General features: G+C 41.9%; 1 protein-coding gene across 1 annotated transcript; it reads left to right on the top strand.

The window, feature by feature from the left end:
• Window positions 1-2060: 2060 nt before the first annotated feature.
• On the top strand, window positions 2061-13606 carry LOC118782927 (multidrug and toxin extrusion protein 1-like). The gene is made up of 17 exons (XM_036536551.1): window positions 2061-2240; window positions 2737-2838; window positions 3032-3100; window positions 3729-3877; window positions 4120-4162; window positions 4565-4609; window positions 4712-4809; window positions 5620-5717; window positions 6490-6603; window positions 7008-7075; window positions 7440-7548; window positions 7782-7857; window positions 11233-11302; window positions 11497-11629; window positions 12427-12521; window positions 12634-12715; window positions 13171-13606. Exons 1-17 carry the CDS (start codon window positions 2061-2063, stop codon window positions 13407-13409), a joined length of 1770 nt encoding a protein of 589 aa, XP_036392444.1. The 3' UTR covers window positions 13410-13606.
• Window positions 13607-14246: the final 640 nt, after the last annotated feature.

Raw genomic sequence — 14246 nt, 5'->3', positions numbered from 1 at the left:
GGAACTTCTACACTTCATCCATTCTGCAGAGTCCCTCAATATCTTCAAGAAACTTCTGAAGACAGCACTTCTGCATTCACCTGATCACCTGAAAAACTACCACTTAAAGCAATTTCTTATGTCTTAAACTTTGTTTTCCTTTACTGAAAAAAACCTAAAAAAAGACCTAATGGATTAATGCACTGGTATCTCTAGCAGCTAGCTTGTAACTTCTCTGTCTAAGTACTGGAACCTAACCTGGTCATGCAGCACTTCTAATATTGTTGAGTCCTTTGGATAAAATCATCTGCCAAATGAATAAATGTAAATGTAATGCATTTTGATCACAGGTTAGAGTTTCCATAAGAGTAGGGTCTGCAGCTATGCCCTGAGCTGAAACCCTCGAGTCTCTGATACTCTCCTATTCTCTGAAAGAGATGACACTTGGGACTGCCTGACATCCAGTCCCTACTGTACATCTGTAAGCAGCAGAGCACCTAAACCAGCCTTTCAAGAAGCTTTTTCACTGTGGATGAGAACCCAATCACATCGTCCAGGCACAGATATACTGAAGAGTAATGTTGATGCCCAAGCATGTGCTCCCTGATCCTGGACCATGTTAGGAGTGTCACAAACCTGAGGTGTCCTACTAAAGGCACCCTGTTGAAACAGTAAAAATCTGGCCATTGCCTGATCCGTGTCAGCCAGTGCCACTTTACCGTAACCACTATCTAATCGTGTGTTGAAATTCACTTTTCTGTTAAGTGTATCAAGAAATTGTTTGATTCTTATAAATGGATGTCTTTTTGGATTTGCTTAATCACTAATTCACAGCATTCAAAACACATCCTAATACTCCTGTTCTCGTCCTGCACCAATAGAATGGGAGATGAGCAGGGACAGCTACTTTTCCAAAAGATCTGCCAATCCAACAGCTGTGTAATATGAGCCCTACCTGCTTCATACTGGGACCAGTGGAATACATCAGTATAGCTGGTGCATCCTGAACTAGACGAATTTCATGCACATTCAAACAAAGATCACGACCACAACTAATACACACACCCCACAACAGTCTCACCCTTTGCAATCAGCTCGATATACAAGTACGAGTGTGATTATGACTATAGTAATTCCTATCAAGGGAGGGATACATATTATTTCCTAGTCATCAAAACTATGAAATACTATGAAACTATGAAATAACACTATGAAATCAACACAGTTGAATTATGCAGGGACCAAAAAAATGCTAAACAAATCTTATTTTTTAGATTCTTCTAAAATTAGCCAAAGAAGTAGCCAAAAAAAATTTTTGGAAAGAAACTGATACATAGGCATCAACTTCACTATTTATATTTGCCCATTCACAAATTTCAAGAATTTAAGCATAAGTCTTTAGATCAAAATCTCTTTGAATACATGTTTCCCATTACTTTAATTAGGTGTGTCCAAACTTTTGACTAGTACTGTACATTGCAGAATAAGAAGACATCTTTATCATTGTAGAGCTGCTTTTCACTTCTCGCTGTAGTACTTGACGCCCCTGGTAGAACAGTCTGTGGGGGAGCTGTGGCACATGATTTTCACAAGATCTGTCACTGGGACATTCGCCACCTGGAGCCCACTTTCGTGGGACTTTTGTGGGCTTTCCAGTCGCAACAGCTGTAAGTTTCCCTTCGCCAACATAGTAGGCTATAATAGCAAATTTCACAGTAAGAAACATCTCAGTTAAATAACAATTCATTTTTAAATAGTTTTGGTTTGATTGTGTTATCATTGCCAGAATAGCAAGAATTTGATTTCATGTCCGTTTTTGTTGTTGTTACGTGCCAATTACATCAGACTATGACTAATCTTTGAAATTTTCCTTTCTTTTTTTAATTAAACTCCACCTTCGATTTACACGAGGTTACCAGTAGCAGTCAGCTGCTGATATTGATCCAGAAAAACTAGAGTGCCGATACAAGGTTGTTCGTCTGTTTTCTAGTTATTACAACCTAACATGCTACATCGAGGCGAGTTGATTTTTTTTTCCAAATATACACACCTACCCGAATTTGAGCCCGTAGCTGAAGAAAATGGAGGCGATCCAAGCCACGACCGGCGAGACTATCGGAAACCTCCATTATGATCATGCCGCACACTCCACGTCAAGCCCACAGACTATTTACAGTGGCTGCATGAGACGTCTGCGGAGCTGGATACCTATTCACTACAAAGAAGAAATTATCCAGTTATTAAAATTAACCGGACCCGTGGTAAGCTTTTGTTTCAAATGTCGACCTCTCTCCTCCCTCGGTTTTCCTTGCCTAAATTAATGAGTGTTTTTGTTTTAACTTTCTTGACAAAACTCATGAAGCAAATTGTTATTCTTGTGATGGTGTTTATGCAGTGTCCGAAGTAAAATATGTAAATCGTGTTAAGTTGAATCGTATGCCAAAGTAGTACTCTTCTGCGTGTGCCCCGTGGTTCATTTCTGTTGTGTTTTATTTCAACAAATATTTCAAGGTTTGTTTACATGAATGATTACCAGTCTTTACTATTTGTTATTACAGATCTTAATAAAATAAATTTTAATAATTGCACATAGTGAACACAGTTAAAAAGACATGAAAAAGTCATTTCCATCATGATTTTATGTGTTGATAAGGTGGTCAGGTCAACAATAATAAAACATTGTCGTAGCTCATAGGGCCAAATGTTTGCGCTCAGTGTTTATGTTTTAAGGTTCTCTGACCTTGTTGTTTTCCGCAGTTCATCGCTCAGCTTCTGGGCTTCTTCATAGGTTTCATCAGCACTGTGTTCTGTGGACATCTGGGGAAGACAGAGCTGGCCGGGGTTGCCCTGGCTACAGCTGTGAGTGACCTCTCTCTCCGAAGTGTTCTCTCTTGTTCATGTCTGTGACGATGAGGAGCTGTACAGTAAACTATCATGACACAGCGTCCGCTGCCCATCACTGTTCTTCTGCTGCGGTGCGGCTGTGTTTTGTTTTTTGTGCTCGTTTAGTGTAAGGGTTGAATAATTCTGTTTTTTACATTTTGTCTCCCAGGTGATCAATGTTACTGGTTTATCGATTGGATCTGGTTTATCGTCAGCGTGTGACACTCTTATGTCACAGGTAAAGCTACAATGCCAGATCAGTGTTATTTCTGGTGTATTCCTCACTGAGACGTTTTCAGGTACAGGTTGTTTTGAGATTACCTTCCCATAGAACAGTAGACTAAGTGTGCTGTTTATTAGTACTGTATACAGTATACTAGATTGGCTAATTACAGGACTTTTAAAACTGGCTCTAATATATCTTTATTAAGTTGCATGGACAACAGCGGGACTGAAAGTCTTTCCTAGATTAAAGTTGAACCTCCATCTATACTGTCTTTCTATTCCAGTGTACTATAGAGCAGTGTTTCTCAATCCTGCTCCTGAAGGCCCACTGTCCTGCATATCTTCTGTCTATCCTTGCTGCTTGATTGAATCAGGTGTGCTCAGCTAATCAAAAGTGCCACTGATGAGTTCAGTCAGGTAGGTAGAACAAGAATAGATAGAAGATATGCAGGACAGTGGGCCTCCAGGAGTAGGATTAAGAAACACTGCTATAAAGCACAGGTATAAATGGAGTCAAGCGACTTCGGTCACTTAGGGAGATGGACCCATGTAGTGTAAAATAGCAGACAGACAATAACTTTAATTCTGCTTCATGCTCTTGCTGGCTGAGTCATATCATTGCTGTGTGTTGTCCGCTGCAGACCTTTGGGGGCAGTAACCTGAAGAGAGTGGGGGTGATTCTGCAGAGGGGGGTTCTCATTTTGCTGCTGGCATGTTTCCCATGCTGGGCTGTTCTCATCAACACAGAGTCCATCCTCTTAGTAGTCAAGCAAAGCCCGGAGGTGGCCAGGTAACTACTCACAGGAAACTAGTGTATGATATGCATGCCATTCAAGCTTACACAACTTGAACAGTTAATAGTTAAAGGATTAATAGTTTAAATGATATTTGAATAGATTTACACACGGGTTGGAGAAATGAAATTGTTGTTAGACTGGTATTTAGCTGATGTAACAGGTCTGTCTGCTGTGCTGTGCTCTTTGTTGTATTGCTTTGGTCTGTTCTGATAGAGCTTTCTATGACCCCCTCAAGGCTGTCGCAGATGTATGTGAAGATCTTTATGCCAGCACTCCCAGTGAGTACATACACAAGCATGCATGTTCTTTCATTCATACACAGTTAACACACAAACACACAAACACCCACATTCTCTTACATACAGTATACACATACTCAATTACAAATTCATGCATGAGCACAGATTCTCTGAAACATACACATACACAGTCACAAACTCATACAAAAGAACACAAATGAAAAAACATGCAAATGTATAGAAGCATGTGCAATTGTGCATTGTTTTTTTCCCAGTTGACTGCTGATTTTGTCTTAGAAGAATCAAAAAGAATTAAGTCAATGAACTAACTTCAACTAGAGGGCTCTAAACCCTATATAACTGTAGGACTGTGCATGGTGTTAGTGTTTACTGCTGTTTGGAATAACATGTATTAATGGATATTGATTAACATTGTCACAGGCAGCTTTCATTTACCAACTTGAAGGAAAGTACCTTCAGAATCAGGTAAGGAGACTCTCAGTCACGTAACTGCAGTCACAATCACACAGTGAAATGGGAATGGCTGTACGTTCCTAAAGCTCCGTTGTAATAAAGCATGCCTTTCAGGGGATAATCTGGCCACAGGTGGTCACAGGAGTGGTGGGCAACGTTATAAACGCACTCGTTAACTACATCTTCCTGTTCGTGCTGGATCTGGGTGTTGCGTGAGTATCCATAACCGATGTTTCAGCATGGGTGAAATACTACATTTTATTATTTTCAACTGAACAATTACGCTTGGGTTTAGAGTTCTGTGTAGTGAGCTGCGTTTATTTATCTGTGACTACTACAGGATATGAAACGAGACTACTATTCTGGGGAGCACCGTATTTAGTGGTATTATAGCCATTTTGGCTTAAAATCTTCAAAGAGTGGGACAAGTTGTATTACCTTTTGTTGTAATCCTATTTTAAATGTGCTTCTTTCCATTTATGTGGAAAATGCTTGCTGAATGAAATTTTAATAATGGATCTAAATCTAATAAATCAGATATATGGGTGTGCCTGAAGAAAACAAAAAAAAAACTTTTTCAATAGACAAATTGTAAACTAAAAGTTTAAAATTTTGTACAATTTAGCTCTTATTGACATTTTTTGAGTAAAAACATAAGTCGTGTGATGGTTATTGCTGCTTGGGTTCATTTCACACACATTGTGTAGTAAGGTCTGATTTTGAATTCTGCTTATACAGTATCTACCTCTCATGCCATTGGTTTTGTGAAATTTTACTTTGTTTTAGTAAAATTACACAATAACTAAATTAAATTAAATGTAAATTAAAATGTATATTCAGCAAGCATTTTCAAATGGACACATTCACATTAAACAAAACCATGGGCTGTATTATTGCCTTTTTTGCCCAAAAGACAACTCAAGCACTTGAATACTCAACAGCACATCAGTTTGGGGGCACACTCTTGGGGACAGAAAATGTCCATATCTTAATCAAGAAAATGGATGTTGTTTTATCTGTAGTGGGTCAGCTGCAGCCAACACCATCTCACAGTACTCCTTGGCCATGTTCCTGTATGCCTACATTCGCTGGAAGGGTCTTCACAAGGCCACCTGGGCAGGTGAGCTCAGGTGCAGGTGATGAAGACAATGTTCATTGCACACTACCTCATCATTGGTCACCTGATTCATGAAACCTCAGTGTTGAAGAAGTAATTCAGGTGGAGCAGTTGTTCTGATTCAGAGGAACAAAGCTTTATTCTCGTGCCTACGGGGAGAGTCAACACATGCATGCTAGACAGGTGATGCAGTCAACTCTGCTATATTGTTAAATACATTCTCATATATAGGGGTTTCCTTCAGGAGCATACGTGAATTATTACACACATACAAAATGTGACTATTTTCCTGTTTTGGTTCTATGGAACTTCTCAAAACTGGTTCTGGTTTGCAGGTGTCCTTTTTACCGGGCAGAGAGACCTAGATAATGCTTGAATTCTCAGTTAGCTATCTTCCCGGCCTGGAGGCAACTTGCTAATATCAGCAGTACATTCAGTTACACAAAATAGTTCTCAGGTCAGCAACAGGCTACGTGCAGCTTCAAGAGATAGAGCCAAGGTCATCATTTACATTCTTCATGAACCTTCAGCATTCACACTCACATTTGTCTTCCAGGCTCATACTATGAAACCTAGGCCAAGGATGTGATACGGTATGGTCACAGACTGAAGGCTACTCTGGTAGAACTTCTGTTGTTTTGATCAGCACGTTAGGGTTCATGTCAAGACAAAGCGGGAGAGAGTTAACTTATAGGCTGTGCCTCTAGCAGTCATGGAGTGGTAGGTTTGTTTCAGCTTATTACTTCAATGAGGTGACTCTCGTCTCCCCTTGTAGGCTGGTCTATAGATTGTCTGCGGGAGTGGGGAGCCTTCATCTACCTGGCCATTCCCAGCATGCTCATGCTGTGTCTCGAGTGGTGGATCTATGAGATCGGGGGCTTCCTGGCAGGTCAGAGGTCACTGTTTTCTGTTCATTACCCTTATCAGTTCAATTGCTGGGGAAAGAGGGTGTTCCTGCACAAACTCCTGAATATAAAAATGGCCACTTTTCTACTTCTCCAAGCAATGATGTCTTGGAAGACAAACCTGAAATACATCTGAGATCTGAAACTACTGCAGCTCTCAGGTAGCAATGGTCAAGTCTAAATCAAACCCAAAGAAGAGACTGACCATGCCAGTTAAATTCATTGCAGAGTTTCTTACTCTACAGAGGTGGGCAGGGGTTTTCAAAATACATTTAATTCAGTTGCTCATGTGCTCTTTCCTTCTGTGTTTTTAGTTGTTTCATATGACATAATGACTAGACAAGAGTAAATAATAAAACAATTTACTGTTATCAATCCTTCGCTGCAGGCCTGGTGAGTGAAGTGGAGCTGGGAGCACAGTCGGTCATCTACGAGCTGGCCACCATCGCATACATGGTAAACACACACTAAATCTGAACGGTTTCAGCTTTGAATGTTAGGCCTAACGTCTAAAGCAGAGATGGGGTGGGAAGTCAATATGGAGGTGAACAAGCCCCTGGGTGCTGCAGCAGCCTTTGGTATTAATCCCAGTTCAGCTCTTTGTCATCTTTCTTGTCTATCTGCACTTAGAAATCCCTCCAAAAGGGAGCCCGTAAAAACATCACTTATTTGTCCCCGCAGATTAGGTGGGCTGTTTTAAAAGCTGAAATGTTCCGAGGGTTTTACTCGTATTAGCCGCCCACAGCGAACGCTCCATCCCAGGAGCGGCAGGGCCAGAGCGTGCTGCTGTGAGTGACAGGTCGGTGTCGTGTGCTGCCAGTTTCCTCTAGGCTTCGGCGTGGCGGCCAGCGTGAGAGTGGGAAACGCCCTCGGGGCCGGAAACACAGAACAGGCCAAGCTGTCCGGCAAGCTCGCCATGACCTGTGCAGGTATAAGCTAAAGAGATGCGCAGCCTTGCTTATTCACGCTGCTCTGCTGCGACTGAAGCGAGACATTTTACCTCAGGTAACAAGTAAGAAAATCTACAAGTCTACAAATGATACTTTGATGTGATGTGTCCAGTGGTACTGTAAGTTGTCACATGTGACTATTCTAAACACTTGTTAGAGATGGAAACTTTGAGCCTATGATTGCTGTATGTATTTTATTCTGTTGGGTACAGCTGTGGTCGCAGTGTGTGTAGCAGTAACCATTGGCGCATCAAAGGATGTCATCTCCTACATCTTCACGAATGATGCGTGAGTATTGGTGCTTTTCAGAAGAGTGTTCCCCTAGCTGACCTGTATGTTTAGGGATGGAACCCTGGTCCCTTTGAGATCTGTCAACAGCCAACTCTACTCAGCTCCAGAGGACAGAGCCAACAGGGCCACAAAATGAGGTTAAAATGCTGGCTTTTTGATTTTTTATTTTGTTGAAAATTTGAAAGTTCTGTGTAAGGGCTTCTTTGGCCCTCTTGTTTTGGCTTTTCTGCTCTCTTTTGATGCCACTCCATTCAGGAGCCCCACTACTTTTGACTCAAGCCCAGGGCATATACATGCTGTAAAATTCTCCTTACATCACGGAAATATAATGGTCAGTGGTTATCAGTAACCTTTCACATAGACCATAAAACAAAGGATTGAATTGTGTGACTATTTATGACCCAAAATTGAACTTTGCTTCCATAATCCATTATATATTAACTATAACAGGTGAGATGAGGGATTTCCAGATTGCCGTGTAGCTGAGAGAGTGTGTGTAATCCTTAGAATCGTCATGTTAAATTGGAAGTTGAAACATGCGTGTGTGTGTGTGTATGTATATATACACATGAGAGGATAGGCAGGTTGGCTAAGCTCATCTTGCCACTCTGGGGCACCATGCGGCTCATCGGGTGCCTGTGAGTTGCTCAGAGGATGCTGTCAGTGCAGTGGCACCTACCCTCCAATGAGCACCCACTCATGTAGTGGATAAAGTAGCTGTTAGCTGTGTGTTAGTGTAGCACAGCACTGCATTTGTGTTGTGTGAGGTTGTTGTGGTGATACGGGCCTAGTGTACAATTTGCGATTCCAAAGTAGGGTTGTGTTTTTTTAAGGAAAATTTTCTGCATTCTTAAGAAAAGCTCAAAGAAATTGCCTAACTGAAGTAAACAAAACAGTTAAGTGAAAGAAAGTTCAATGTTCTAACATCTATCTTTCATGGACTGGCCATGTTATTCGACACACTTCAGTCAGCATTGACAGAATTCGCAACTGACACGTGTCATTCAGCCTTTCACGTTAGACTGTGAAATATTTTTTTCAGATTTATCCCATAAGTTACCCAAAGGCGTTCCGTTGTGTAGTTCTTCTTTGGTTTGCATTTACAGTTCAGTTCTGAGTAAGGAATCTATTGGAAGGCTTTCCCCACCCAACCTTTAAATTTGGTCAGCCTTTTTTTGAGCTAGTCACATTTTGAAAATCGACAAATACATATAAACAATTTCACGATGACATCCGCCACTGAGGATTAGGCAAATTCTCATACAGTAGTATAAATACAGCCAAGAATAACTCAAGTCAACCAGTGTTAATTGCAAAACAGATTGTGCAGAACAAAACAATCTTTCACATCTGTTCATTCACCAGGTACTACAGATGTTAGATGTTTTGATTAGTTTTGATTTTTATCTCATGCCAGCCAGCAGACCGTGTCATACACACTATGCGGCGCCAATGCAGCCGCCCCACTGTTAATTATGCGCTTTGTGTAGAAATGCATGTCAGTTTGGTGGAGCCACTTTTTTCAAGGGAAATATTTGCACAGACTTAACAGACTTTTTGCATTTGTCAAATCATAAATGAAGTTTTTGCCGTTCCCCTGCATTTTTGACAGGGGGTTCTGACCCACCCACAACAGTCAAAGTCAAAGTCAACTTTATTGTCAATTGTCCAATATGCACAGGACATACAGAGGATTGAAATTGCGTTTCTCTGAGGCCCACGGTGACAATACAACAGTTCGACGTAACACAGTGACACTGAGAGACAAGAACAAGAACAAGAATTTTCACTGAATACAATAAACACAAATGGCTCAATACAGTCTCAGCTTTTGCTGTTTTGTGTTTTTGTGAAGTGCTGAGTTCCTAATATTTTTTTGCTTGTGGTTTAGTGATATATTGCAAGTTTTGTAAAATGAATTACTGTTGGTATGCAGTGTGCCAGGTGGATATTGTTGAATACATGCTTCACTTCCTCCTTCTTCACTTCCCCTTACAGTTTTTTTGTTTTGCAAAGATGAACTCCTAATTGTTATAACGATACAATTGATAATTGAATAACAATTCATGTGGTTGTGCTCTTCGCTGAGACTGGAGTGTCTACAGGGACACCTTGAGGACAATGAGCGAAATACAGGCTAAAAGCCCTGCAGGTCACATGATGGAGAGCTAGGCCCTAATTATATTATATCAACACACACCTTCATTTAAATACTAGGTACATCCAACCTCAAATTTTCCTTGAGTTTTATTTTGTCCTCAGAGAAACATGACACTTTCAGAGAGCTCTTTGTAGTTCCAGAAAGTTCCACTGAAAATCTAAAAAGCAGACTGTTGTAGACTAGTGTATATTTCTTTGTTGTTTTTGGATTTTATGGTAAAGATAACCTAAAGGTGTGAGTCAGTGTGACCCACATATGACAACATTACAGTGAAATGTTATCAAGGTTAAAATGTTCCATTTTAAACTGCCTGTTTTCTCTGTTCAGAAACTAATGTGAATCGTGGGAATGTTTATTTAAGTCAAATCCAGGGTCCGGGGGTAAACTATCAACATCAAATTTATACCGTGGCAGGAATTTAAAACACTTCAAATAAGGAGGCTGGCTCAATGTTTGAAGTAATGCCCAAATTAATTTTTTTGTGGTCAGTAACGTAATTTTGCATTTCATATTTATTTCAAAATAGCCACATGCATTCTTGTTTATTCATCATAATGTGTGCAGCGGAATTGGTCAAAGTTTACCACAGCCTCTACCTTCTCATAGATTATCCAGAACAACCCGTGAATGTAAAAATATGAAAAGAGGGGTGGATTTTGAATTTCTGTGTTGCTCACGTATCCTTCACTGAAACCTGTCAGCTCCATGGCAGACAGGATCGAATGTGAAATCACTGTTTATGCTACAGAGCTACCTCTTGGCATGCAAGAGGCTCCGTTCATGTGGAAACAGGGAACGGTTTCCAAAGCCTGAGCTTGTAAATCATCCCAGTTGTGCTTTGATAGGAAGTACCAATACAGTTACTTTAAACTTATTTTAATATAGAGACAGAGGTAAATACATTGAAAGTGCTGTTTTTTTACATCTTTTAATGTAGTTAGAGGTTTGTAGGTAAGCAGTAGTCAGTATTGTGGTTGTAAAGTCCGTAAATCATGCTGAAACATCCAGACTGACATACAGTATCTATTTCATTCTCATAGTTGATGTTGTGTAAACCTGAATTATATGTCCCCAATGTGATTTTGCTTTTTCATTTGGCAGTAATACATATTATTTACCAGTGATCTTCCTGAGTCTTTGATGTGTTACTGGTAATGTGATCTTGGTTACAAACAAGGGCAAAGTTTTGAGGTGTTTCCTCTACCTCACAGACAAATCAGAAAGAGGGTTGGGGAAGTCATGGTGCTGTACGCTCCCTTCCACTTATGTGATGCAATGGCGGTAAGGAATTCATGTCTTCATCTCTGTTATCTATACTGATTTCATTCCTGCCTAATTTGATTCAATTTCTCCGCAGCGCAGACATAACTGTAATCAGTCATTAGTGAAGCGGAGTCGTCAGATAGTTGTTTTCTTTATGAAGTCCCACTCTCTCCATCATGAGTGGTAAACCTCTTTTCCACCTGTTTCCGCAGGGTGTGGCAGGGGGCGTTGTGAGGGGGACGGCGAGACAGAAGATTGGGGCACTTTGTAATCTGGTGGGGTACTACTTTGTGGGGTTTCCCATTGGGGTGTCTTTAATGTTTGCGGCAAAAATGGGAATCTTTGGTAAGGAAAATTATGATCGTTGTGCATGACTGTTATGCATGAAGTGCCTTACTTGACTGGCCCAAATGAATTAGCCATTTACAGTCCAGTGCTTTGCATCTCACATCTTAAGCCCTTAAACCCACTTCACATGCTCAGCCTTCATAGACTTTCTGTTATTACATTTATAACATTTGTTTCTATATATCAGTATGAGTAAATATGGAGGGCACTGTATATGGATTAGTTGTTGGTGTGAAAATGCTGCTGCTGCTCACTAGCTAATTAGGTAATATGGAAAACGTATTTGTTAGTCTGTTAGTTCTATTTGTTAGGATGTTCCATTCTGGGTGTGCTGTGACTGTTTAGAACTGTGAAGGCTTCTTTCTTGTGGAAGATCTCTCTTTTGCTCGGTGCGGCAGTGTAGCATAGTGGTTAAGGAGCATGACTCGTAACCGAAAGGTTGCCCGCTGGGACACTGCTGCTGTACCCTTGGGCAAGGTACTTAACCCACAGTTGCCTCAGTAAATATCCGGCTGTATAAATGGATAACATTGTAAAGAACTGTAACCTATGTAAGTCGCTTTGGATAAAAGCGTCTGCTAAATGAATAAATGTAAATGTAAATGTAAATGCTCCCTGACGTCTCCTCCAGTAGCTCTAAGCTCCTCTTCCCAGGTCTCCCCCTGTAGCTCTCTCCTCCTCTCCCCCAGGTTTCCTCGTGTAGCTCTGTCCTCCTCTCCCCCAGGTCTCCCCCTGTAGCTCTGTCCTCCTCTCCCCCAGGTCTCCTCCTGTAGCTCTCTCCTCCTCTCCCCCAGGTCTGTGGTCCGGGCTCTTGGTCTGCGTGGTGCTGCAGGCTGCCTTCTTCGTCACCCTCACCATCAAACTCGACTGGAAGAAAGCCACAGAAGAGGCCAGTACCACCATCTCTGTTCTCTTACATCATTACTTATGGCCTTGCATGATTCTTTGTGGTTTAAAATCAGTGTAAAAATAATAACAGGAGATTGTTGTCTTTTTCCCAGGCACTGATCAGGGCTGGGGTTCAGGCACCTGAGGAGAGTGGAGAACAGGTGTATGCCATGGAGAAGCAGGCTGAATTCCAGGGTAAGAGTCCCCTCACACCTTACCTGCAATCCTATGCTGCCAGACCATTCCACTGTAGATAGTTCATTTTTACTGTACATTTTTACTGGCGGAGTGTAAGTGGGGTTCAGGTAGAAGCATACTTAGTTGTTGGAGCCAGAGAACCACCCCCTGGTCCCTCACTCCTCAGGCTGTGACATTACCACATTGCTGAAAAGCCAAGCCTCTTCACAAGGCAGAACATCCTGCTACACACCTCTTTCCATCACTCTGTCTGACATCACCGATATCACTGCAACACAAGCAAACAAGCACAGCAACACTAACAGAGAGGTGCTTTGCGATTATGTGGTATTGCTTTAGTGATTTTGTTGGTGCTCTTAACCCACCATGTATGCAAAGCGCTTCTTTCTCTGAGGCCCCTCTGGATGAAAAGCGTGGAGTACAAAGTGTCTTTGTGTGCCCCCCCCCCCCAGAGGGGGCTTGGGCAGCCCACCTGGAGGAGCCCGGCCCCTGGGAGCTCGGCTCCGACCTGGACGGGCTGCAGGAGAGGGAGGTAGGGGTGGCGCCGGCACAGGCGGCTGTCAGCACAGTGGGGACGCTGCTGTCCTTCAGGCAGCTGGTGATTCGCCGCGGCCTGACGCTCTGCGCCATGCTCTTCATCCTCGCCGTGGGAATCATCACCAACGTGCTGCTCACTGCCACCCTCGGGTGAGGCCGGAACGGGGGGTCACGTGACCTGGAACAACCTGGCGTTTGTGGCCTGGCGGCGCCGGTGAGCTGTACTGGGCTTAGAAGCACCTTGAACCTTCTGCTCCGCCCGCCGTGTGAACCAGCAGGCATGACTCACAGAGAACAGAGGCCGGGCGTTGGCACAATGGACAGAGCTGAACACACCGAATCAGAAATTTAACCGGCAACAGTATCACATACGTGGTACCACCCTCCTCCTGATGGGACTAAACCGCTAGGTGGTTAGGGAAGTTATTTAAATTAATCCAATTAAATTCTCAGGTTTAGAGTGCAGAGTGATTAGTGATATATGAGGAATGTTAAGAGCCAGACTCTTAATGTTTAATATCGTCAATATCTGGTCTTTGAAGCATGAAGTCAGAACTCCCATCTGTGGCTATTTAATGGAGCTGAATTTAGAGTCACTTTTCATGAGTTCTACCTCATTATTTTTATTTTGTCCTGAGTACATGCAGTATGTTAAAAGCAAGCAGTGATGTGGATCCCCCTCTATTCCAAACAGACTGTAATCAGTGATCATTCAGAAAATTATAGAATATTATTTTTGTCATTATTATTATTGTTATACAAGTGTACCCTGCTGTCTAATTATCCTTCAAATGCTCCTCTCATAGCTCCTTTCATCTATACAGCAATCTGTGCTTCAGTGGCCTCTAAGAAGGTTGCTGATTTTTACTTATTGGCTGAAATGGGGTGCAGGAGGGGCTGATGCACGTGTAAGGTGCTGTCTGCATTGGAAATGTGAGTTATGAGAGCCCAGACCACGTCGCATAAATAGGGGATTGTATAAAATGTTATG

The sequence above is a fragment of the Megalops cyprinoides genome, chromosome 9 (genome assembly GCF_013368585.1).
Source record: "Megalops cyprinoides isolate fMegCyp1 chromosome 9, fMegCyp1.pri, whole genome shotgun sequence".
NCBI lineage: Eukaryota > Metazoa > Chordata > Actinopteri > Elopiformes > Megalopidae > Megalops > Megalops cyprinoides.
The sequence above is the reverse complement of the archived record's forward strand: the minus strand, read 5'-3'. Positions and strand labels throughout refer to the sequence as shown.